Genomic DNA, 27,464 nt, shown 5'->3' with positions numbered 1-27,464 from the left:
TGCATATTGAGAAATTTCAGCGACCGCCTCCGTTCTCCGGGGTTTATTGGGTTCTACTGCTGGAAACTTGGGAAAACATATTAACCAAAAAAGTTCAACTTCAAAAAATATTATTGCAGAAAAATAAATAAAAGAGGACTAAATCTTGTTTTACCCAGAAAAAAAAAATTCACAGCCTCCTCAATATTTTCCATTGCGTGCTTTGACGTGTAGGTGAATATCATTGCGTCATAACAGTACGCATGCGTACAGACACACGAACCACACACGTGTGTCGTTCTACCTGAGGACAGTCATTGACGTGATTCTTAACCATCCAAAACAAATGGACAAACTTGACCATTACTCTTGACCACACTAATACCTAATGATAATAAGAAAAGTATTTATTAAGTTTTAACCTTTAAAATGATGGCTAAAGAAGCGAGGACGGGTCAAAATGTACTCATTTTGATTTAAAAAAAAATAGAAATACAAGAACACTTTGTTACTTTTGTGAGGATTTCTCATTGACATAATGCTCCCACGGCCTCTCACACTTAACAGAACCACCCAAAGCGAGTGGCTAAACATAACCTGGACATTTTCACCCTCGAAACTTAATGTGGATCTTCTCATAAAGCCGTGTCTAGTCAAAGATAGGTCCACACGAGAATATTATAACATGTACACGCTTGCCCAGATTTATGGTCATACAGTTTATATTGTCTACGGCACGGTGGCGCTGCTGCGACACCGCTCCAAAATGTGAGGGTCTATCTTCCACCCCCAATCCCAGCCCACAGCAACCTGATACCGGAGACGAGCGGTCCAGACAAGCCAGCAAACGAGGCGTTCCCAGCCTCCCCGTCTGTCTGTCTGCCTGCCTGGCGAGTGAGCTCCAGAGCGTCATTACCGAGCGTAGTCGACCGCCCAGAGAGGGAGATCAGACCAAGAGATATCCACATTCCGCCGCCTGACGCCTTCCGAAATAATTTTTTTCCGTCCAATGCGATCCTGAAAACTCGGACTGGAAGCCGCGTCTCGTTCACCACTGAAGGCGGATAACTAACAGGCTAGCTGTTCTGGCTAACGTCGGCTAGCCGTGCAAACCATCTCCAGCAGAGCTAATTAGCCGCGTGTTTTGCCTTTAATGGAGAAACGTTAGCGGATCCAGCCCCGGCGACGGTATGTGGTTCAGCGAATGTGCGCCCGGTTGGACGTATTAGCCGCACATTTACCACCTCGACTAAGTTTTTCAGTGTCAGACAGTCGCCTCGGGCAGCTAGCATGCCAGCTAGCAGAGATGGACGTTGTGCGCTGGCTTGTTTCAGACGGCAAATCAGCCCAGCAAGTTAGTCGCTCCTGCTTTTTTATCACGTCGTACGAGTGCCGCGCACTGAAGTGGGGCTTTTAATCGTCGCCAGTCGAGAGGACACGCTGTACACACCATCCATCTATGTGCTGTTGGTTGCACGGCGGAGCGTTTCAAGTTATCGAGGTGACGTGAAGGAAAAAAAGAGCAAAACAAAGTGCAAAAGGAGAGACGCAGAACCGTGTTTGGAGGAGACCTAACTACGAGACCAAAGTCGATATTAAGTATCATGGCTGTGGGCCCAATAACCATGAAATCACTTGCTAAATTTGGCTTTTGCCTGGCGATTCTCTCCACATCCGTGGCCGGTAAGTGTCTGTTTTTTCCCCAGTAGTAATGTGATTTGGTGTAAATTATCATGACTTCCTGTATGTTTCCCTGTTTCGCCTCCTATAATCCGTCTAGACTGCCCAGACTGGGTCATCCGCTGTGCTTCAATTATTGATTATCCTCAACTATTAATTAATCATAACTTTACAATTCAAGTCAACCAGTAGTGTACAGGTATGTGCAGGCATCTGTCTGTGCTCCACATCTTCAGTGTCCCTGTTTCCTGGAGTGATCTGGCACATCGTTGGAATCAAAGAGCCTTCACAGATTTCTTTTCAAGCACAGTAGCAAACAGACCACTGGCTCCTTTTGAATCATTCGGTGTACAAAGGCCTGGAAAAACACTGCCAAATATACTGCTGCAGTCCTTGTCTGCCAAGCCTTGCCCCCTGTTCAAGACTTTGGGCTCAAGCCAGGCTTCTGTGAGACCTTGGCGATGATAGGAGCGCGTCCCTGTGAGATAGAGGAACGCGGCATGCAGAGGAACATCGAGATTTTTGCACTCTCATGTTTTGATTATCATGTCTGTCCTTAGAGCTGGATGGGTATTATTATGGAGTTGCATGGGCCTGACTGAAGGAGAACAAGAAAGACATTCAAGAGTCATTTGAATTCAAATCTCACCACTTTTGGCTGTTTGTTCTGAAAGACGCTATCAAATTCTTCTTTGAGCAGAGGGGTTAGTGTAATTGCTTTTACATCTTTGAGCATACTTTGATGTATTTCAGTCTCTTTCAAACATTAAAATACATCAAAGCTGAACATGCACAAAATACCCTGCTAATATCTTGTTAATGCTGCATCTTGGAAATACCCTATGCTTCTGCATTCACTGGCCTTAATTTGAAAATCGTTGTCACATGACTGCTAATCTCAGCCATCTTAATCGCAGCTTCTAATTGCACTTAGAAGTGCAACAATTTCAGCTTTTGAAGCAGCAAGTTACTGGGCATGGCTGAATCACATTTATTTACACTGTTTGGATTAACAGTAATGTTATAACTCGGTATGTTTGTGGTATAACAGGAAGAAATGCATACCTGATTTTCACATTTAACTTGTCATTCCTGCCAAACTGATTTTTGTCTGAAGTCATTTTCTATGCTTAGTTATTTGACATTATTTGTTTAATTTGTGGTGCAACTGCAATTTGTCATTAATGGTTACACCTCTAAGAGAGCGAGAGTGTGGCTGTGTCTGCACCTTCACTCCATTTAAGTTTGCATTTTTGCAGACTCCTGCCTCTCAATGAAATTTGTGGTTTTGTTTCTAGCTTGTCTAAGACAGAAACAAAACCACAAGCTTGGCCCTTTTGAGGAGTGAATCACTCATTTGTTATGCTGATCTGAATGTGAGCCGCATGAATTTTTCTCTCTACAAATATTTGGATTTATAGACTGTTTACATGACAAACATGCCTACACACATCCGTCATTAGTCCGTGTATTGCTTCCTGAGTGGATCAGTCTATTCTCTGCCAAACATTGCGAGCATCAAGCTGCACTCTGGGAATACTAATTTGAATGTTGTCTCATAAAGGTGAGATTATCGCATGGATAATGATGGGAGATGAGCCATTACTCAGCAGCATGCTTGCACTGTGTCAGGGCGGTAAATGTAATGAATTACAGTTCCCCACTACTCGACTGTAACTGACATGCTGATGGTTCTGCTGCACAGGACTGGAGGTCGTCATTCATGACCCGCCTTGACCCCAATTTAAAGGGAAAGGTGCATAGTCTAAATTATTTGGAAGGGCACTGATATAAAGTGGATGTCAGTTACTTTTTCCAAGTTGCAAATTCTATGCACATAGAAGGCATGTCCAGATTTAACAGTCAACAACTCATGAGTTAAGCACAACATAAAATGAGTGTTGTGTGGTCTCCTGACTGTGTTGAACCTGTCCACAGCCAAGCTTCTGTCCCTGTGTGACTAATTTTTGTGTGGGTGTCTGCCTGCTGCTCTGTAAATCTGCACAAGATCCAGTTCTCAGCATACTGACGATACCTGCTGCATGTTTTCAGGTCAAAGTAACGTCATGCAGACGTTTCTTTTGGCTTCTGTTTGATGTTTTGAGAGGATTAGCGCAAAAAGAGTGTAGTAAAAGCTGAAAAGACTTTTGCTTCTTTTGTCAAAAATCCAGAAGCTGTGTCTCGTGGGCCTCATAGGGAGGTGTTGACAGGCCCACTGTTCTCTGACCAAAAAGGCTTTATACAGAGCTTCAAAAACACGGGGCCTGTTGAAGCTGTCTGCTTCACGGTCATATCAAGAGCTTAATGCACAGTGAGGCCAGTGGTTTAGGATTATAAATAGACAATACAGTATAAAAGGAAGTCGGTGTGTATGCGACCATAATAAATGGCATTGAGGTACTTGCTGCTCGACCATTCACTTTGTCAAAGAGACAGAGCCAAAAGACATTTTCGAAAATAGTGCCATCACATGCACCAGCCAAGTGCTGAAAAGGTGCTGCAAAGGTCTTTTCTCCTTCTCCTTTGTATGTTTGTCCAAAAGTCAAGTGTGTTGTGATGTGGCTGCTTGTTGGGCAAATGATTTAAACTCTTTCACCTATCTGCTTCGACCTAATAAGTCTCACTTTGTTTAGTTATAAATATATGAAGTGTAACATCAAATCTGAATTAACTCATGATGTGATACTGTTACAATAGTTTTCCCAATAAATTATTTTCTTAATAAATTCATTATTCTTTGACTGCACTGAAGCCATTTGAGTGGAAATGGAAAAAACATCAGTCAGTCAATTTCACATAAATGACAACAAAGAAAAACAGAAAAATACTTCACGTTTGCGCTTGTTAACACTGATTCAGTCCACATTTCATGCAGAGAACAATTTAGGCAATTGCAGCCGAGCAACACAAATCTGCTCCATAGTGAGAGGTGACGCTGTGAACTCTTGAATCTATCTGGTTCAATTGACTGTCAATAGAGTGAGAGCATCTGTAGTGTATATTACTCTGTTCGATGCTTGAGCACGGTCGCCTAACAACGCGGTCTGACATGCGTGAGCCCGACTTGATGAGCAATGGGCTAACTGGTCTATTCTGTACTCACGACAAAGATGGGAGGACCAATGTCACGCCTGTTCACTATTCATCCGCCACACTATTTGCCCCCCTTTTCTAAAGAGTGCTCTGTCGCTGTATTTACTCTGTGAACAAATATTGTGGACAGTCGTATCTTAATTGTTTCAGTATTGATTCTTGGCACCTGTGTATCAACAACGTAGGGCCCAACAAAATCACACAATATATCACAGTATCATTATTTTTGGCACAATGCTAGAAATAATCCTTTCCGATAGCCAATAGAAAAGTTATTACAGTCAGCTATATAGTACGCTAATCTTGTACTCAAGACAAACTTGCTGTATCAGACACATGAACAGCACTTTTGGCAAATTATGAGATTAAGTAACCAAGTAAATCATTGTCAGGGAGGTGAATGAAGAGTATGGTGTGGGCACCACATTGACAACAAATAGCAAAATCGTCATAAGTGACCGGATGCGGGCCAAAACACCAACAAGACGTGATCCATGCAACCCTGCAGCCTAGACGAAATTCGCTAGAGCTATTTATATGATTTTTTTTTTTTTTGGGCCATGAACGGCTCTTCATAATTGTCAAACAAAATACGTTCGATTATGTTTGAGTTAGTGACAGAATAAAAACATTTAGATTAGAACTAGTCACAGAATCGTGCACAATGAAATATAATGATGACGAAATGAGAGCCTACCATCGGTGCCATCCGATGGCAATTTTTTGATCAGCAGAGTTTTGCATAGGTGGCTAAATGCTACCATAATCATACGTGATCGTACGAAAGTCATTTCCACCGCATTTGTAATTACTGGAGTTAATACAGCACATTAGAACTGTATTTGGATCCTATTTCATGTTCCAGTACCGTGGTATAAACCTGATAGGATCAGGGTTCACCCCAGTGATTTAGCATCATAAGGGATTTTAACCCCTACAGTTGCATTTCACTCCTATAGTGGGAAAAACCTTGGTGCGTAATGGGGAGCAAACACTACCTTGTGTGACCCACAATTTGATGCAAGTCTGCAGCACAAGTGTGCTGGCACTTAAAAGGATGAAAGATGAGCAAACTGCTCAGACAATTGTGTGAGAAGTATTTGTGTGTTTTTGGCCTGGGACAAATCTGTTATGGTTATGTGAATACTCGTAGTTTGCTGAACAATCCAGAATAGGCCATAAAACAGACAAAGTGGCAATTTTCTCCTCCTCTCTCAATTCCAAAAGTTGTTTATAAAATGTTTAAATTCATGAAGCGAACACATAAGTAGTTTTCACGAATGAAATTTGTGGTAATAGCTTAGCTGGCACTATTTATGCTGCAGTGACAAATCAGCTGTCTGGCTGATATGAAAGCACAGTGAGTGCTTTGATTCCATAATAGTTTGCACAGTTTGTATTTTGGATAAAAAAGATGGCACTGACTGCAGATAGAAACAGCCATGATTGCTGAAATGGTGGGGAGGAGCCCATTTTATCTCTGCTGTAGTCAGCCTCATATTAAATTAGATAAAAACAAGTCATGGTCCCCTTTATTTCCTTGCTTTAATTTCCAGGCTTTGAAGGAAATTGTGATTCAGTATAACAGTTCTTATTGGGTTTTGCTTTTCCAAAATGGGGATGAGTTTGTCAAACAGAGTGATACAGAGCCTGATTTGATGGACGCAGTTTTGTTTACCACCACGGGTTAGAACACTACTCAAAAAATGGCATGGGCAAACTGTTATACTGTAGGTCTCCAGTCATAAGCAAAGGCATAGTGTGCTGTCAAAGTGAGATTTACAATGTATTTTTCTTTCGGAGCCACACAGCGGTTATTTTATGAAAGGGCATTGATACTATAGTAAACACAGATGAGTGCCTGAATGAGGTATAATTCCTTAGACAGACCTAAACCAATGAGGGACAAAAGAGAGCATGGTTCAGACCAATTGTGTTCCCTTAAGTAATCCTCTTACAAGCATTTATAAAATCAGATCGGAAGAGGGGAGAGCTGAAGGCAAATGTTTCCTCTCTGACATCAAAATACAATTGCTGAGATCACCCCATACTCCTAAAATGTTATAACCACCACAGCAAAAACCAAACGTCTTGTCTTGATAGGTGAGCCGTGTTCAATCCATCAATGAAGTCTGTAGTGTGACTGCAGTGTTATTTTATTCACCTAGAGAATGTTACAGCATTATACATGTTGCTGCCAAATTCATATGCAGCCTGAAACCCATGGGTTGCTTGTTTAAATATAATCTGAGATTATCCCCCCTGTGGTGCCATAGCAAACATCACCCCGTCCACCCTGTCATCTGTGTTTTCATCGCATATTTGAGAAAGTTAAGGTACGGAGGGGGGAGTCCAGGATTTGCAGTGGATGCATCGCAGTCAGTAATGGTGGCCTGGCCTGTTGGCTTTGAGTGTGGTGTAAGCTCCAGGATTAGCATAACTGTGCCAGACCCAGACAGACTCAGACGAGGGCTGGTGTTTTTTTTTTTTGTTTTTTTTCCGAAGGGGTGGCCGTCCGATGGCAACAGATGGGCCAGATTAAATACCCAGCCTCCCCCACCCTCTCTTTTGCATCTTTAAACTCTGCCATGGGGCACAAATATTGGGGTGTCAGCAAATACCCCTGAATCCCTTCCATCCTAGCTCAGCAACAAGCAGCACCCAAACAGTTGCAGCAGGTATGATGTGATGTCATTATTTCTCAAGCCACACTCATCCAGTGTGTTTTATCTGTTATAAGACTTGGATTTTTATCCATCATAAGGTGTTTGTAGCCAGAAACCATTCACACATTCACCATGGTAGGTCAAAAGAGGACCATGTTACCTGGCGCTATATCGGATTTATCAACAGATTTTATGGTAACTGGAGACATTTATGCCATAGTATTTGTTACGAGTACAATGCTTCACAATGCAAAACTTCTCCTGTAGTGAGGACCTCTCATTTCCATAATGCTTTCCACAACCTTTCACCCTGAACCTAACCATCCAAAACAATTGGCTAACCTTAACCAGGAACCAAACGTGAATCCAATTATAATGACCCACTTATTTTGAATTTTTCATCCTCATCTTGACACACATTTTCACTATTGTTAAGTGTCTGTGCCGCCAAATAAATGTATTGTGCAGTTGTTCAGTTGTATTCTATTCTAGTATTCTAGGAAATTTCTTGAACCTATTAGAATTAAATGCCTCTTTGAACTTGTGCTGTGCTTCATTACCAATTAAATTCTTTGAAAATGGTTTAGTTCTATTTAATGTAGCAGGAGCCCGATCTGGAACTGAATAAATTATCACATTTCCTTTTTAAACATCATATTTCAGTTGCATAGAGCCATACTAGTTAAGATGTATGTATTTTGTGGTACTCTACTTGATTTTACATTGTGCTACTCCCCAAAATAATTCCTTAATTCCTTGGTATCTAATGTAAGACTACAGCAAGTTCAGTGATGAAATGTAAAATAAGGAAAATGCACAATTAAAACCTCCCAAAATGTGAACTCCACTATGGAACTGGCTGCTCGGAATGGCAACTATATGTTGGGCGACCTATTGTTTATGTTTACTTGTGAATATACTGTGTCTGTAATGATATTTTCATTATTGAATATTTACCATTATATACTGGCTTGCTGTTGGCTGAGTGATGGGTGGGTTAAGTAGCAATTCTAAAAAAACATGAACTGACAGCAATTGATTCATTGATTTATTGTTCCCACTGTCTAGTCACGCTGTAATTCACACTACTTTACGAAGGAATATTAGCATGAACATGCCACTGCACTCCGTTCTAGCTTAAAGACTGCAATGTCTTGCATGTATCTGATGAGCCTTGGCAGTAGGAAGCGGAGCGCCAGATAAGATCGCTGTTGTTTTTTTAGTAGGGAAGCTGGAGGGAGAGGGGGCAGTTAGAGGGGGCAGTAAAGACCAAACAGGGGAGGATGGTTTTGGAGATGGGGGAGGAGGGGCCTGGTAAATATCTGGGACACGAGTGCACAGCAGCAAACATTCATTGCTCAAAATCATCCAATGAGCGAGCTTGGAGAAGAAAGCTTCTCCTACGCCTTTTGATAAGGACCGGCCTTACGCTTTCTCTCTCTTGCTTGCACATTTTTTTATCTCTCTTTCTTTCTCACTTATCTGCCCCGCTTCACTGACCTTGCCTGCATTCTTTGACCCACAATCCTTTGCAACCTTGCAAGCCAAAATCACACAGCATGCGCTGCAGAATTGTACTGGCAACAGTGCCTGCCACAGCCAATCAGCAAGGAACACAAGAGATTTGTATCCAACCAGAAATCCTCTGAAGAATGCCAGAGTTTCGCTAAAGAACCAACCAGTGCCAGGCAGGACTAGAGAAACGCCAATGAAGTCTGACTTGGGGAGTGCTCCTGAGGATCAGACTGCAAAAGAGCAAATTGTGACACTCTGCGCTTGAGCTCTGTCACATGCTCCACTGCCAACTGTGTTCTATTGCCCTTAACCTCCACAGGGTTTTAATTTATTTTTTTAGGGATTGACTGATTTATTTACACTTGGCTACATGTTTACTTAGCTTAGGGTAAGCGAGTCCGATTCCCATTTGGCAGTGCAAGTTGTAGCTCTGTGCCACGGCAGTGTAAACAAACCCCAAAACTCTTTAGCGCTGATTTTTGAACCCACCAAATAAAGAATACAATAACACCCAGCTTCTGATGGCCCCACTTTCCATTGAAATCAAAGCAAATGAGGCATGTCACGGTATTTAAAACAACAGGATGCTTTCATCCTGAAAGGAGATTTTTTTTTTTTTTGCTTCAAGGCTGATGAAAAGGCCTAAATTGAGGAGGGAGAAAAAAACATGATTGTAAAGATCAAAATCAAAAAAGAAAGATTTTGAAAACCCAGTTTATTCACTCAACTGAACAATGGACTAATGTGGCTGATTTATTTGAGTGTGTAAAGGAGCTCTGACATTCATCCCAAAATAGTCTGCAGCCATTATCTATAATTGTTGAATCTGCTCTGTCCCTCAAAATTATCAAGACAAAACAACTTTAGAGAATCAGCACATGAAAGTTCACCTTGCAACGCTCTTGTCCACTTTGACAGTGGTCATTATGCATGGCACATTTTTAATTGTCTGAGGCTGTTTGGATGAGTAAGCTGAGTAATTTATATTTATCTGTGTCATAATTAAGAGCTATATTTTAGAAATGTGCCTTTTATTCTGTGTCCAAGATAATACATGCACTATATAATATATTCTTCTTCCCCGCGTGTAAAAGTTCTTTGGAGCTAAAGAAAACATTTGCAATTTATAGTAAATCAGCATTGTGTTAAAATGAAAAATCCAACCTGAACAAAACTATTTTCACTAATCACAATGAAAGAGCCACAATGTCCTCTATTTGGTGCGTTCTATTCTTTCTCTCTGTAATGGCAAGAAAGCCACTCATTGAAAGGTTTTGATCATTTTGGCCATGCATTAGACTTTGTTTGCACAACTCGGTGTGGAACTATTTGGAAGAGAGGAAAAGAAACTGAGCCTTTCTGGGTTATCTTTGTCCACAGCCCCAAAGCAACTGCTACAATTGCACCTTTATACATTTCCAAATCTATTTATTTCAAGGTCTCACTCAGGACCTAATCCGCTTATTGACCCAAAGGATCATTATGTGGTGTTTTATTTCATTGCACGTAGATTGGATTCAGTATGAATAATTAATTGGTGTATAACGTTTTAGTAGCTTTGGGGAAGAGATGAGAGATAGTTATGGATTTTAGCTCTCCTAACTATGTTTTAAAAGGTCGTTTCTTATATCTGTGAGCTGGGTGTTGTCCCACGCTCAGCACTTCCATCTATTGTTTCTCATGTCCTCACTTCCCAACGCCCAGTCTCCTTTTATTGCAGGGTTGAAGTAATTATAATGGACGCCTAGTCCTGGCAGGAACGGCAATTGTTGCTGGGCTGATGGTTTTGAGTTTGTTTCCTATTAAAAAGTCACCATTAAATTCTGTTTTTTGCTGCCACAGCAACAAGAAGTTTTTTTCTAAATAACCAGAATAGTTGTTTATATAGTTATTATAATTTTTTAAAATGTCTATTAATCACGCTCATGTTGAGTTTACTTCCGATTAATGGCTTAAATGTAACTTAATGTAACTTAAAGGAAGATGTTATCAACACCAGAGTGGCCAATGCAAACATTTGTTTAGTCCAGCAACTCAACATAACACATACTGTCACGGACATTCTTGAGATAAACTCAGAGGCAGTGAAGAGGCTCAACAACATGCTAACAGCATCACATTGTAAACATTATCTCAAATTAACTCAGCTTTAGATTAGAAAAAAATGAATCTACGGACAGCTCTGAACTGTTATCTTAAATGCACTGGAATGTAGTGCTTTGATCTCCTTGATTTCTCTTTAATTTCCATGGTTATTGTCATCCACTTGGTATTTCTTCTTCACTTGCAGTGTATGCTTGTGGGGTTAAAATAGTGCTTGTTTGTCTGAAAAGCCTTGAGAACTCAGTTCAGCCAGTGTGTTGTGCATCATTGGGAGTTTGACAAGTGACTTGTTGCGTGTGTCTTTCTAGGTTGTGTCCTGAGTGAGCCAGCTATGACAACAATGGTCATAATAATAAAACGTTTATCCAGCACCTGTGGTGTTCCATACTGGCTTTTACGGGCAAAACAAAATCCACAATATGCGATACTTGAAGCAGCCCTGACACTGTCACAAAACGACAGAAGCATTAAAATTAAAAGTGTCACACAGTGACATTGGCATAAGCGTGCATGCATCACCGCTCGCATGCCATTGGAAATGTAAAGTACATTGAATAGCTGTGCATAATTGAGTTCTCACTGTAGCGTTTCTTGCTCGTCCCTGTTTATTTGCCCTCATCCAAACACAGTTCCCCCTCACTTTTAACCTTTTGTGTTGAACTTTCTGTGCGCATGCTGTCCTGTGCACCATCTAGCAAAAGCAGCCAAACAGTAGGCAGTAAAGGTCCAGTGGGTGAGGCAGTACGGCTTTATCTGTGGACGGGGGCAGCCGAGGGAAGTTGGCGTCATTCCCAGCAGAGCTACCACTCTATCGCGTCACCCACAGGCCAACTTGACCTTGTGCAGAGCAAAGCAAACCCCCTCCCCCACACTCTCCTCCAAAACAGACCCCCTCCCTCCCCCAATGGATGATGGGGAGAGCTGTGAGTAAGTAAGAGAAACAAATTGGCACACTGTGTTTCCCTTATCTACGATTACCCATAATGCAAGCTGTGCAAACAAACACAACTTAACATTTACTCCGTTTCCTTACAACCACTGCGACTCACTCAGATGGTCAGACAATGTCATTTGGAAACATTCTCTGACACCATCTGGTGATCATTGATTATTTCTGTAAATCGGAGGAATCAACAAACACTTTTGCAAATGGTCTGATCCGGCTGTCGCCAAAAGCATGTCTGTCACTCATTAAATAGCAATTAGACCGTGTTCATTGATAGATAATTGTTCGAATTTTCGCTTGGCCCATTACACAGCACCTGTACTAACAGATGAGACTCCTGGGCAGAAATACAAATCCTTAACATTATTACACACGGTATAGTGGGCAGTGGGCCCATCTTCATAGCTGTGGGTCTGTTTTGCATTTCAACACTCACATGATCGCTCACTCTGCTTGAGAAGGGATCTAAGCATGATCAAACTGCAATGACTTCTTCATGACTCTGTTGAATTGCTTCCACACATGCTGCTCACAGTCTCTCTCCCTGCAGCTACTCCTCACTTACATCCTTTCCAAAACTGTTGACTGACTTGTCATCTTTTGTTGTTGATATTTTAGTGTATTCAAACAAATGACTTAATCAAATTCTTGCAGAAAAGGCGCTGTTGTTTGGTTCAATGTTTCCCGTCAATTTGCATACTGCATCTTGTTCTTCCACTAGTGCTAATCATTTAAAGAATAAACTCCTTTGGCACCGTAGAACAGTGAACATTGGACTGTATTTGAGGGACACCTATATTTATTTATTTGAGGTGGTTTAATGACTGGGTGGTTCACATTGGTTTGGAAATACTTGAAATAACTTTTTATTTGATGTTTCACCGTTTGAAATTCACCTCCACTTGTCTCTCATTTTCAGTGCATTTCTCACCTCCTATTAGTGATGGATTTCTCAGCATTATTGTTAGACTTTGGTATACATTTTTATATAAAAGGATTTTGAACATAAAGTAATAAACAGGCTGCAATGTCAACAACCTTACATGCATAAATCTTGTCTAATTTAGTTTTTCCCCTCCTAAGATGTATTGATATAACAGGACTTCCTTTCTCTCTCTGCCACAGCTGCACAAGGTGAGGAGAGAGAGTGCGCCTTCACGGACCAAGAGCAGCGATGGGAGATGGAGAGGCTCCCTGGAGGCGAAGGGCGGGTCTCGCCTGAAAACACCACCATCAAATGTGCCACGGCCAAGCACTGCTTTGGCCTGTGGGAAAAGAGTCTGCCTGGGGAAGTGCGACTAGTCAAACAAGGTAAGCAGTTGTAGGTTTTGTAATCATGATTATTAATCCAGATATTTCACTTTGGAAGTTTAAGATCTGTATTTTCATGGCTTTACTTAAAAAAAAGAAATGTGACCAGCTTTCAATGCAAAACAAAACTTTGAATGTGAGGAATTTTATTTTCTCTCATCTTGGTTCGTGTGACAGATGATATCATAATGCAAAGTGCCTGGAAAGTTTGTCTGCTTTTTTAGGTATTTTTGCTATGAATCTTAATTGATGTGTTTGATGGGGTCCATTATTCTTATGCACTGGTTCTTCTGTGGTTCAGGATGCTGGACTTACATAAGCGACAACCAGGTGTGTAAAGAAGACAGCTGCGTGGTGAACCACTCCCCTCAACAAACCCAGAATGGGTCGTACCACTTCTGCTGCTGCGGCAGTGACATGTGCAACATGAACTTCACGGAGGACTTCCCACTGCCGACTCCCACCACTGCTCAGCCCATATGTAAGCAGACACACTCACAAGCTCAAGCCTTCTAGTGCTGCTTGTGGTTTCAGCATCACTTTTATTGTTTCATCTATGTCAAGAAGTGAAGTCCCATGACGTTAGTGCCCTGAGCTCAAATGTGTGCAGGTGTAAACTCTTACTCAATCCCTCTAGAAATCAAACTCCAGGCAGTAAGCAGTAATTGTTTACGTAGTCACACAGTGCCTGTATTTTTTGTGTCCTTCAGTTTCTTGTTTACACCAAGCAGCCTTCTGTGTGTACAGTGTCATATTTTCAAATCACAGTACAAACAGTACATTTCCTTTACAATAGTGATGCAGCACAGACATGCGCTAAACTTAATGCACTTACATGTGGTCCTTCTATTTTTTCCTCCAATAGTCAAGTCAACTTCCTTGCTGTGTTTCCCTTCATGTGAATGGTTAGCTGCACTGGTCAGTGAAATGTTGCCTGTCCTTTCCCTTGTCCCAGACTTATTTTAGTGAGAATATGAGTCAGTCTGCGTCTTTGTGTTCTGTCTTCTTATAAATGTCTCGTGCATCAAACAGGTGCTTTGTTAGCTGTTCCTGTTGCTCAATGAAAAGAAGTGTTGTTGACGTCCGCTCACATTTCTGTGTGCACGCACACACATGACACAGACACACACACACACACACACACTCCACCATCCATGTCGTCTCTCTGCATTCCAGGGATTACAAGGCGTCTGCTCTATCTGTCTGTCTGTGTTCTTGCCGCCGACTGTTTCACAGTTGAACCGACTGATAGATGTATGAAATGTAAAGTCATGCCGCTGCACTTGGAATGTACATTTAGTTATGCAGCTTGCTTAATAATTTTCCTTGTCTTGCCGCTTTCAGTCAAATGTTGCTGTTGATTGTTCTCGTGCCAAAGCATATTTTCGACTAGATTAATTGTCTAGAAATTCTGGACCTTTCTATTTGGCTATTTACGGGACTTAGAAAATTGTACTGACATGCTGTCTGCGTTTGTTTGAAAGACCAACTAAAGGGGAGGCAGAAGGGAGTTTCTTACTGAATATTTGGACAGAATGTTTTGGATTAATTTTGGTCCGGTTGCTTCTCATGCTAATGTGTAGCTAACAATGCTACATCTACTGAACTGGATATACCATTGTGATATGACAAGAGTGATAGATATAAGTTAAAAAATAATATAAAAATAATATGATGCATAGAAGAAAAATGTAAGGTGGTTAAAGTCAACAGAAATGCGGTATCACATTGGTGAAATGATCTTGCTTTCGATTGAAATTGACTGTGTCTGGTTCTGTCCGAACTAGCAGTGCAACTGATGTGACCGTCCATAGCACTTATTTAACCAGCTGTCTGACAGTATGTCTGCTGCAGAACATAGCCATTTCCTGTTTCTCTGACTGTGCTGGTCTAATGTGTTCACCAGCGTGTCAACCGTTGTTGCAGTTTGGCTTTTATATATTTCATTCCTTTATAGAATGCATTGATACTGTTATGTGGGCAAGTGTTTAGCAGGCAGCACGTGCAGGGTGTCATTAGTCACGAGTACATGACAGCAGGAATAGCCCGCACCTCAGCTCCCCCTTTTTCCTCGAGCCACAGCCCGTGCTTTTCCTCGTCTTCATGTTTGCTTCCCTGTGTTGTCTCCTCCACTTGTTTCCAGTCTGTTGGCCATTCTGTATGATTGTTTAGCTTAACTGATGCAGCAAAGTGTTCCTGCCCTTCTTTACACTTGAACCTGTTTTAAAGACAAATGGCTTTGCTATTGTCAATGGCTCACCGACGATGTTTTATGATCAGGAAGGAACGTTTATTTTTTAGATCAAGGTTAGATGCGGCAAGTCAAATGACTTTCCATGGTAACTTCAAAAAGTAGGACAGATTTTCTCTAAAGGTACTGTTGCTTAGTTTGTGTTACATAGTTCACAGTCGGTTCTTCAAACACCATATTGATGAAAAGCATTTTCATTTTACCTTCAAATTCCATCCTTGACAGTGTATGCTGAGGTGATTTGAATCATGGATGAAGAGCTCACTGGAATATTATCCTTGCCTATTAAGTTTAAGAAGGAAAATGGATCTTTGTTCATAAGCTGCCTATTGTTTGTTTGAGTCACAATTTTTATCGATAGAATTTAACAATTCTTGTCATCAAAATATAAAAGTGCCTCTTTAAATAGCTCAAGTCTTGTGTGTTTTCATCCATAGTCCAACCTTGTGTGTGTGGTGTGGATATATATATATATATATATATATATATATATATATATATATATATATATAATACAAGAAACTGTCATATCTTTTCCCTCAATCTGCATTGACGTTGCGAAAAATAACTCTTTCTTTGTTATTTTGCTGACATCGTAGAGGATTTGTGTTGGACTGATGGACTGAGATCACTCTCCCGAGTGCTTTATGTGTTTAAATGTGTACATTAGTGAAGACATTTACATTAGTTGGTGTAGATACCAAAAATTTGAGTTAACAAAACGGACACATGTTGCATAATCACAACGGAACTGTCTTTTTTTTTACATGTAGTCTAATTAAAAAGTAATCTTGTTACACCAAATGTTTTCTCCTACATAGTTTTTTATACATGCATTAAAACAACTGTCCAGACCAGTGTTGTTTATTTATTCATACATGCTTTGTTTTCAATCTGTCCTTGTTGCAGACCCTCACAGACTAAGCTACGAAAAGACCATAATTATCGCCCTGGCAACAGTGTCTGTGTTGGCCGTTGTTGCTGTCATCGCCTTCTTTTGTTGCCGTACGGTGCGAGGTACGTTGTCACAGCTTCACTCTGCCAAATAGATGTTTTTTAAGTCAAGGCTATGAATTCTTCTTAGTAAATTCGTCACCAGAGGTTTTGTGCCCCAAGCTTTCTTCTTGTGATCGGAGTGCATGCCTGTGATTGTGGTTTGCAGGTGATGGCAAACAGGGTCTTCACAACCTGAACATGATGGAGGCTGCTTGCTCGGAAAGCTCACTGGACTTGGACAATCTGAAACTGCTGGAGGTCAGTGCTCACATCAGCCTTGTGACTTGTATTTTTAGATTCGTCCTCAACGGTCAATTCGAGGAGCTTTCTGTGCTGCAGTGTAATCTTTCAGCATTAGCCAATTCTCTTGTTTCGTGCAACCCTGTGTGAAATGCAGATACAGTAAGAGCATAGGTCAGACTGCTGCCATATTAATATCATCTCCAGTAACGTTTGCATAGCCCCAACCTACAGTTAACTGACTTACCTGACAACAGACTACAACTTCGCCAATTTTGCATGCACACAGACCACGTATTATGTTCTTCATTGCTTTAGTTGGGAGGGATGCATTTTTGAGTTGAACTGATGGGATGTATACCTCCCATATGCACAGCTTATTTGTGTTCCCCCTTTTAGTGGAAACATAGCCATAGTTTGTTTGATGAGACATTTCTGAGATGAGACATCACAGTCATTTCTGTCCAGTTGTTAGACGTGTATTGATTGGTAGGATGAACGCACCGGCGGTAGTCCCGCATTCAGAGTAGTGGCAGCGATCCTGTTTATTTATGGTATGAATTTGTTATGAGTTATTTTAAGTGACGCTTTTTTTGTTTGTTTGTTTTAGCGGGGCTGAGTGCATCAGTGTCATTTCACAAGGCCCTGTCACAAGTGCTGAAACTCGATCCTGATAACCTGATGGGTACTTGAGCAGAAATCACTAGTCTGGGTTTTAGTGACAGTAACAAAGGTCCACATGAACTCCCCGTTTTGGCCTTGGCCTCTTTGTTTTCACATTTATTTGAAAGTATTATGTATAATAAAAATGGAGTGCCTTTGATGGCGAGATAAGCTCATGAAGTATTGATTTTAAGTGAAGCAGGATTGAAATCTGATTGTTGAGGGAGACTGCAATTCGCTGAACGACATCATTGTGACTAAAAAAGCAACTGAGTCTGAAGGTTGATTACAGTTTATTTTAATGGAAAGTAGCTTTCTGATGCTGGTTGACACTGTATTACTTGGTCTGGTGAGTGGAACACCATCTTTAGCTGTTTAGGGGACTGCCAGTGTTTAGCTTAGCAGAAGCTAGATTTCTAAAACAGTTTTCTCTTAAATCAATGCGCTTGCTTGCTTTTGACTGAACTATCTATTGCTATTGGGGTAGTCAGGCTGACACAGATCCACGCAGTGGCATCATGCCATCATGAGACTTTAAAATCAAAACGTCTTAGGCTCATGTTAAGGTCACAAACTGGATGACTTCGGTGAAGAATTTACAATGACGCCTGATTACCATCAGATTGGCAACTGAGAGCAGTACATTTAACAAGCTGTGTCGAGCCTCTCCATTTAGACACAGTGATCAGAGAGTGGGGGTTGAAATTAACATGCATTGCATTGTTCTAAATTTATCCTGACGGGCTACTTATTTTCAATTTAGCTAGTTGTGTAAAGAGGAGAAGTGTACACGCTTTCCCAGTGAAGCAGTGGGCAAAGTGAAATGAAGACACGGCCTTGGGCCTTATCTTCTTGTTCGACACAAGCATGGGGGTGACGAAGACTAAACATTGTTCTGTTTTGTTTTTTGGAAGATGGATATGGGAAAACCTGGCATCTTTTGTTCATTGTTGTTGTTTTGTGTACATCTCAAAGACCTGACGCACTCAAATTCATTCTAATTCATTGACTGGAGACTTATTCTTTTTAACCGTTTAACCATGTTGAGGGTTAGTAATTTGGTTTGCCTGCTATGTTTGTCCTTGCTGTTTGTCTGTTTTTCCCCTTGTGAAATTTCATGTCTCATGTAAAAGGGATTTATGTAACTCTCATTAACCGATCTCCTCCACTGTCCAGCTGATCGGGCGTGGACGATACGGCACTGTGTACTGCGGCTCCTTGGATGAGCGGCCTGTTGCTGTGAAGGTGTTCACTGCAGCCAATCGCCAGAACTTCCTGAACGAGTGCTCCATCTACCGCCTCCCTTTGCTGGAGCATGACAACATTGTTCGATTCGTGGCTGCTGATGAGCGGACGGGCGCAGAGGGACGAACGGAGTACCTGCTTGTCATGGACTACTACCCACACGTGAGCTATCTTGACTGTGTATTTGAATGACATCCAGTGTAGTTAATGCTTTGTTTCTTGCTGTGTTTCTGGCAGTATAGCTTTTATCCTGCTCTGTTATCAGATCAGAAAGGCAATGCAAAACATACTGTCACATGAAGTCATGATATGTACTTTTCCACTGGCTGATAATAATTTTAGCTCAGTCATTTCTGAGTCATCCGCCTGTCATGCCAAGTGGTGGGTGAGGGCACAGCAGACCAGTTCAGGAGATAAAGAAATCAATTATCTCATCAGTCACATCAGTGTTGGTAAAATACGATACCTCAGGTTCTTCCTCTAATATCCCAGCGAAACATGACTCCAGAAAGCCTGGGTGTTTTGTTTGCCTAATCGCTCATGTACTTTGAGGTTATTGCAGGGTTGTCTAAAGGAACACATTTCTCCATAAATATGTGGTGTTTAAGATTAGTAATAAGTCTAGTCATAGATCTATTTTATTCAGTACGACTCCTGAATTTAATCCAGATGACATTTTTTTTTCCATGTTTGAAGGCCTGTCTGGGGGAAAATGCTTTCTGCTTCAATGCTGTTTATCAATGCGTCGAGTGATGCTGAAAAGTGTTCTTATCTGACTATGGCCAATTAAAAAAAATGACATTGTTCCTTTTTAATCAATGTTGTGTACATAAATTCAATAACATTTGTTTGACCATTCCATTTACTTAATTAGTCCCTCCGAACAAATGATTAATTAAAAATCAGTTTCCGTCTATGTATTTCAATTAATACAGCAAGTCACCAAACAAAAACAATAACAGAATATATCCCATATACAGGCATTGTCCGACTAACTGAGCTCAAAGTGTGAAGCGTCGTAAGCTCACGTGATGTTCACCTAATCCTACGGCTGAAGTCCTGCAGCTGGAATACAGCTGTACATAAGCAACACCTTCTCACTCCAAAGATGTCAAATAGCGACTATTGTCAAGTGACTTTTGCTTCCATTGTTGATGCAGGTGTCAGCGTTGCATGTTGACACATTACACTTTCAACTTCATGTATCTGATGAAATTTCACCAGATCACACTTGATAAAATGAATTTGAACATTGAGCATAAGCAGAAAATACAACAAGCGTCATGGAGGTGAATGTGATCTTGGTGATTTTCGCTGTGTGTTGGTGATGAAAAAAAAATCCTGAAAGAAACATAACTAAATGTTATGTTTCTTTCAGGAAACATAACATTTATGTTTCCTGAAAGAAACAAACTGTTGGAACACAAAAAACTGACTGCAGAACAGTTGTCTCAGCACGCAGGGAAACTCAAACACAACCGAATTGATGATGCACCAGCTAACCTGAGGTTCCAGAAAATCAGGATATTTAAGAAAACATTTGCATTATCCACAATCAGCTATTCCAGAATGATGCATTCCAAAAGCTGACCAATGTAAAATCACTTCTACAGAATAAATGATTGGTCTGTCAGCAAGACTGCTGGTGAAGTCAGTCCATGTGAGCTGTCAGTGAGATACTGCAACTGCCTATGGAAACAATTTTATCTTTAATTCAATTAAGTTCTTCAACCACTTTGGTCCCCCCCATCCACATGTATGGAGATTACATTTTCAGTGCCATGATACTTTGGTTTTGTAAATGTTGATCTCTGAGCCAAATTTGAAACAAATTATAATGAGCCAGTTATTTTGCCATTTTCATCCTCATTTTGGTGGTGTGTTTCCAAGATTTGGTGCCCACAAGGATAGCTATTCAAGTACACAGACACACAGACATTTGTATCTCCATCTTTGTGGGGTCTGCTCATTGTCATAATGCTTTCCTCTCACTCTAACACTTATCATACCGTATTCTTCTTCGCAAAAACAGCTTTCCTTATAAGTCAAAGTTCAGTTATCAATGGTCCATCTATCCCATGTTGCCAAAAGAAAAACTCAAGAAAAGCTCAGATCTGAGGAGGTTAAAGATGAATCCGTTTCCATTGGAATCCTTCAGACTCTTGATTAAAATAAAAAATATGACCTCCAGTTGGCTATTGAAAGGAACTTCTTGTGTATTTTAATCATCAAAGAGCAGCCTGTTTCCGTGGCAATGCAGTGCGCACTAGGACAGGAGCCCTGGACACGTGACTTCTAGCTACAGGACTGATGCCGATTGCTTCAGCTGCCTGCGTCCGTGATCATTGACTGGTGATTAGGTTCTTGTATTTGACTGGGGTGAGAAGTGTGGATGTGTGTTGCCGTCTGACAGTTGAGCGTTGTTAAGGCTGACAGAAGTCATTAACCAGAACATTCTTTAGGTCTGCAATGGAGTTGGACAACTTCTTTCTTTAATCCAGCAGCTATTCGACCTTTCACAAGTCTTTTGGTGTTTCCTGCTCAGAAAAAATGAAGCTTAACTTTTTTTTTATTGTCCTATTAAACTCTTGTCTTTTTTTCCATTTCCCCTTATATGTCACTCTTGACCTTCCCTTTGTTTTATTGCTGTTGCCAGAGTTGTGGAATTTTAAAGAGCTCTTGGAAAGAGGAGGAGGAACTGAGACGACACAGTGTTTGTCACTTGCTCTTTTCACTAAAGGGATCCATCAGTTTGATTTACATTCCCTCCAACTTTCGCGCGACGATGGCGGCGGTGGATGCTTTTCTGTTCACGCTTTTCATCCCATTATTCTCCTCTGTCTCCTGAAGGGTTCTCTCAGCCGCTACTTGGGTATTCAGACCAACGACTGGGTCAGCAGTTGCCGGCTCGCTCACTCTGTCACCCGAGGCCTGGCGTACCTGCACACAGAGCTGTTCAAAGGAGGTGAGCTGAAGTGAAAAGATAACCCACGCAGACACCTCAGACATGAGCTTCACCGACAGGATTGAGTTTCATTTTGGCTGGTGGAATTGAACTGCAATGTTCTGCTCCGAGTTATTGACGGTGTAATGTCTGTAAATGAATTTACTCAACAAGTGGACAAGTGTTAGCAGAGCAGGGTCAGTTATTAGCCAATTATTCATGTAGAATGATGTAGCATGGAGAATTTCCTAAATCATCGGATATGTCTGTCATTTGAGCCCTTGTGTGGGCTCTCTTATCCTGTGTCATTTGTCCGACACGTACTGCAGCTCCACGTGGATCTACTGAGCTTACAGCACTGCATCCCTGCATTTTGACAAATACGCTGTTTATTTATAGACTGGCCTGCAGCAGGCCTAGCAGAGGAAAAAGGGCAGAGTCAAGGAAGCCTGATAGGAACTCGAATGACGTCCGTATCTGCCAGCCTCGGAGAAGGCATTTAAATTTGCAGAGCTGACAAGCACGCCACCCGACCTCAACCTTCTCCCGCATCATCACACATCAAGTGCTCGAACCTGTCAGGAGCAGAGAAGTTGCAGCAGGGAGTCACATGCAGTTTTATGGTTTGAACTCTAGTTGCGGAAGTGATGCCGGTGGGACTGGACTCACATCGGAAAAAGAAGTGGAGAGCTGACGTTAGAGCAGCATAATCTCTCGGGGTTTTGCTTCTGACCGAACCCCCTCCATGCACACGTTCAAAGAAGAGGCAGCAAATACCAGTGTCTGTCACAACGTCACCTTGCGCCCCCTACTGGACAGTGAAGAGAATTGCGTGCATAGTCGTCTGATTCTTAATCCCGTTGTTGATTAGATTAGAGGGCTGTCTATTTGTCTGTTTACCGTTCTGCTAAACAATCAGTGATTAGTGTAATGTGGGAGGATTTGTGGTTATTATCGGGAGCCACTTGATCCTTCTACAAATAAGTGAGTCTTTTTTTTTTTTTTTCAGATTTGTACAAGCCGGCCGTTTCTCACCGGGACCTGAACAGCCGCAACATTCTGGTCAAGGCTGACGGCACCTGCGTCATCATCGATTTTGGACTGTCCATGAAGCTAACAGGGAACAGGCCTGCACGTCACGGCGAGGAGGAGAACACGGCCATCAGTGAGGCAAGTCATCTCTGACCACCACATTCGTCACCGCACGCCTCGCGCCTGTGAGGGTCAGGACCAGTCGTCACTATCCGTTCTTTCCGATTTGTTCTGTCAGGTGGGGACGATCCGTTACATGGCTCCCGAGGTGCTGGAGGGAGCGGTGAACCTGCGTGACTGCGAGTCTGCACTGAAGCAGGTGGACATGTACGCGCTGGGCCTGGTCTACTGGGAGACGTTCATGAGATGCACCGACCTTTTCCCAGGTCAGACATACTTGCACAAGCTCTTACAGCACTGTTCACACAGTCTCTGTGCTGATGAAGAGCAAGTGAGCTGCTGGGTCGAAACACTGAGTCCCGTGTTTTGCAGGCGAATCCGTGCCAGAGTACCAGATGGCCTTTCAGGCAGAAGCAGGGAACCACCCAACATTTGACGACATGCAGGTCCTGGTGTCGAGGGAGAAGCAACGTCCCAAATTCCCTGAGGCTTGGAAAGAGAACAGCTTGGTATGTCAGTGACATGTTGGGATGGATTTGGAAATAACACCTGGTTCTGCTGGGCTGCTGTATAGGCTTCTCTGAAGAATAGTTTTTATGTTGCACGTTCCTCTTCTGGTTTGCTGTTCAGGACGGTCAAAGATGGTGGTGTTAAGTTGCTCAGCTGGTGCCCCTCTCTGTGTCTGCTGCAGGCTGTTCGCTCCCTGAAGGAGACCATGGAGGACTGTTGGGACCAGGATGCGGAGGCCCGCCTCACCGCTCAGTGTGCTGAGGAAAGACTGGCAGAGTTGCTTCTCATTTGGGATCGCTCCAAGTCTGTGAGCCCCACGCTCAACCCAATGTCCACAACGCTGCACAATGAGAGGTAGACCTGAAGCTGCTTTTGTTTTAGCTTGTATCATACATTTCAATTGAATTGGAGTGAGATGTGTTTGTGATGTTTATGAAAAACCTATTTTTTTTTAAATCCACCAAGCATCAAGTTTTTCTCAACAGAATCTTCTTATTTTGCAGAAATCGCATGACCCCCAAATCCGGTCCATATTCCGACCATCCCTCTTCCTACATCGAAGAGAACGAAGGCATAGCCAAGAACACGCAGGGCGACACCACTGGTTCTGGAACTGGCAGGATTGGTCTGGGCACCGGGGAAAGAAACCGTAATTCCATCAACCAGGAGCGGCAGCAGCAGGCGAACGCCCGTCTGCCGAGCCCAGACGGTAGCAGCACCAGCGGAGCGGGGCTGAGAGGAAGCCCGTCAGCCTCCACCACCACCACTACCATCATCTCTGAATCTGAGGGGCCGGTGGGGCTCCCCACCGTTCCTGTCTGTCTCCACCTGACCCAGGAAGACCTGGAGACCACCAAGCTGGACCCTAAAGAGGTTGATAAGAACCTGAAGGAGAGTTCGGATGAGAATCTGATGGAGCACTCCCAGAAGCAGTTCTGCTCTCCAGACCCACTGAGTCCAGGAAGCTCCAGCCTCCTGTACCCTCTCATCAAGATGGCCAGTGAAGCATCGGGGGCATCAGAAGCAAACGCCACCATCCCCACCTCCATATTTCCCCTCCCCAAACAACAGAACCTGCCCAAAAGGCCGTCCAGTCTACCTTTGCGCAACAAGCCCCCCAAGAAGGAGTCGTCGTCCTCCTCAATCAGGTTCAAGTTCGGGCGCTCCGGGAAGTCCAACCTGCGGCAGGTGGAGAACTCAAAGACCAATGTTGGTGCTGTCGCTGCCACAAACACTACAGCAGAGGCTCAGCGGGCCCCCAGCACCAACAACATACCCGCTCTACGAGACACAATGGCCAATGGCAGTGTCAACGGCGCTGCCAACGGTCACGCTGGCGCCACCATGCTGTCCATCAATGCAGATGGGTCCGCTGGTTTCGGAGGGTCCAACATATCTCAGAATGGCTCCACTGCCCTTCGCTCCGATGACAGCCGCCTCAGCCTGGGCGTCATCACGGCGAGTCCCGATGAACACGAGCCGCTGCTCAGTCGAGAGATACCGGACCGAACCATGGGCGTCGCAGCACTGCGCTCAGCTCGACCCAACACCAACAACAACAACAGCAACACTGGCCAGGGAGAGAGCGGCGGGGAGAGCGACGGTGGCGAGGAGGAGGTGGGGGGAGAGGGAGGAAGCAAGGAGAACAGCGCTGAAAGTTCCGGCTCTGGAAGTGCAGCTGGCGACCTCCAGAGGGACACGTCAGTCATCATGAGAGGAGAGGCCTTGCTGAGGCAGCCGAGAGCTCGCAGGCCCGAGAGACCCAACTCCCTGGATCTGTCCTTCACCACACAGGACCTCACTTCTCTAGGTGACTCCCTCCACTGATACGTCTATGTTGTCAGACGTGAACACATTTAGCAAGTCTAGATGTTCGACTCCACTGACCCGTCAGCATAGTAATTCTGTTAGTTTCATTTTGAAAAACTTATTCTCATATTCAAAATACCTTATAATAATGAATATTCTCGTACGCTACAGCAACATTGCAGCCGTGGAAATGTAAATGTAATACAAACTAGTGAGGATTGATTGTTGAGGCTTCGTGAAACAGTGTCCTGATTTTTAGAGGACACCAAATGGCGCTGTCTGCTGTAAAACGTTTGGACTTGAAGAGTAATTTAATGAAACCTTACGTTTCTAAACCAAGAGCGCCATCTAGTCGCTGCTGGAAAATAGCATGCTGTTTCACCAACCCTGCAGTACTTTTTCATGATACCTCATCTGCCTATCACTAGTGGAAGCGGAGTCACTGAACATAAAAGCATCCCATGGAAGTTATTTAAAGAAGGAACTGCAAATTAGACAAACTTGACTGTCCTTTTGTTAGAAGCTCAAGTTGGGAGCAAATCACTATAATTCAACCGTCCTCTGTTTAGAGCCTGAAACTCTGCTAAAGACTGTCACCCTGGTTAAAATGGAGTGCTTCCAGGCTGCTATATTTAGCTGTTGTTGCAAAGCAGGAGGACTTGAGCTTTTTCCAGTGGGTGTAATTGATTTGCTTGCTGTTTTCCAGGTGAGGGGTTAGCACAGACAGATGGCGCTCTTGCCACTGGGGAGAAGATCAAAAAGCGTGTCAAGACGCCGTATTCGCTGAAGAAATGGCGACCAACCACATGGGTCATCTCTACGGACACCCGGGGGCCGGAGGTCAACAACAACAGCTCCGGTCGCAGCCAGAACCGGCCCAAGTCCAGTTCTGCCATCTACCTGCAAGGAGGGAACTTTTCCAGCGAGCCCAACGACACTCGCGTGTGAGCGCCAAATCTCGGGCCGGACTGCGAAACCTCAGCAGAGAGGGCTTGTTTTTCCCCGCCGAACTGTGTGATCTTGTACAGCCACCAAGTCTGTCCGCTCCGGTGTGTCTTTCTGATGATGGCATCGCTTTAAATGGACTCCAGCTATGCAGCGTTCTCATCCGCTTTCGCCTTTTTACTCGCCTGTCTCTCCATCTCTCTCGTCTTCTCATTGCTTTTTCTGTGTTTCCTTTTGATGTGCACTTTGACCCCACTCAAATCAGTGTTTGAAAAAGCTCCGGCTCTTGTGACCGCGCTGCGAATGGTCTCTAAACTTTATAAGAAGAAAAAAAAAGCTATGGAAAACAATCAACTTTTTGAGTGAACCTTGACTCCGCTGTATCACGCTTCGCTGGAGAGGAAGGCTCTGTAAAAACCGTCTTAAAAGACACTTTTTGTTTGTTTTTTTTTACTTATTTGTATGCAATTTTTATTTCTGTCCATATACCTTTTTTGTATCATGATTTTAATTGTGCAATAGGATTTAGCTTTTAGATGCCTTTGATGTTTTTTTTTATTATTATTGCTTTCGTTCTGGTTCCATTTTGTATTGTTATTTTAACACGTTAATCTCTGTTGCACTTATGAGTAGTCGGTATCGCCGCACCGTCACCCTGTGAGGAGAACCAAGCGACAATCGTTCCTCCGTGTCCGGATCATCGAATGAGGGGCAGCAACACTAACAATCAGTCAGCTGACTGCACAATTGAACCAGCTGCGGCTGAGACCAATCGCCAGAATCAAACTGCGGATGTTTTAATCACCGTACCACCGTCATGTGACCTCACTCTCTGTACCTGCCCAGATTGACCAGCTGGAGAGCAGAAGCCAATCAAAAAAAGAAGACTCATCTGAAACACTAAGGACATTATTTTTTTTGTTTGTTTGTTTTCATCAGTTGTCATCCTAGAAAGTGTGTGCGAGCGTGTGTTGGTCTGTTCATTACAAGTGTATTATTGCTGTGGCATCTGGACTGAGCAAACCTGAACATGCCACAAAGAAGCTGCTGTACCAGAACATACTTCACACATTCATCAATGAAATGTTCACTCGTTTATGCAAGTCTCCCTGCTCACCACGCCACCCACTGTGCGGGTAAGGAACTACATTCAGCCCCACGTACCAACGGCTTCAGCTTTAGCTTCTCATCCCATATTTGTTACGTCATACTGTAAGAAAACATCTCATTTATCTTTTTTTGTAATGTAATTTGTATGAAAAGAAAATAATTATGTGTAATGCATCAATATGTATCATTTTTATGGAATTCTGTTTTGCATTCAGTTGACGTGGCCGAAGATTCCATTGCTGTGCGTCTGCTCGGTGCAGTTTCTGTAAACATTTTCAAGTCAATATGGAAGTAAAAAAAATCTTA

At 42.8% G+C, this 27,464-nt stretch overlaps 1 protein-coding gene across 1 annotated transcript; it reads left to right on the top strand.

Moving 5' to 3' along the window:
• Window positions 1-789: 789 nt before the first annotated feature.
• Window positions 790-27,464, top strand: LOC128766588 (bone morphogenetic protein receptor type-2-like). The gene is made up of 13 exons (XM_053878256.1): window positions 790-1,662; window positions 13,108-13,293; window positions 13,595-13,774; window positions 16,454-16,561; window positions 16,707-16,798; window positions 18,620-18,850; window positions 21,539-21,653; window positions 22,642-22,802; window positions 22,903-23,050; window positions 23,157-23,293; window positions 23,476-23,648; window positions 23,798-25,104; window positions 25,810-27,464. Exons 1-13 carry the CDS (start codon window positions 1,584-1,586, stop codon window positions 26,049-26,051), a joined length of 3,159 nt encoding a protein of 1,052 aa, XP_053734231.1. The 5' UTR covers window positions 790-1,583; the 3' UTR covers window positions 26,052-27,464.

Source organism: Synchiropus splendidus, chromosome 1 (assembly GCF_027744825.2).
Source record: "Synchiropus splendidus isolate RoL2022-P1 chromosome 1, RoL_Sspl_1.0, whole genome shotgun sequence".
In the NCBI taxonomy this organism is placed as follows: Eukaryota; Metazoa; Chordata; class Actinopteri; order Syngnathiformes; family Callionymidae; genus Synchiropus; species Synchiropus splendidus.
The sequence above is the reverse complement of the archived record's forward strand: the minus strand, read 5'-3'. Positions and strand labels throughout refer to the sequence as shown.

Excerpts from the sequence above, each read along its gene's own strand:
- LOC128766588 (XM_053878256.1), top strand. The coding sequence starts at position 1,584 with ATGGCTGTGGGCCCAATAACCATGAAATCACTTGCTAAATTTGGCTTT. Across the intron at positions 16,799-18,619 it reads ACAATCTGAAACTGCTGGAG|CTGATCGGGCGTGGACGATA; the intron begins GTCAGTGCTCAC and ends TCCACTGTCCAG. Across the intron at positions 25,105-25,809 it reads ACAGGACCTCACTTCTCTAG|GTGAGGGGTTAGCACAGACA; the intron begins GTGACTCCCTCC and ends GCTGTTTTCCAG.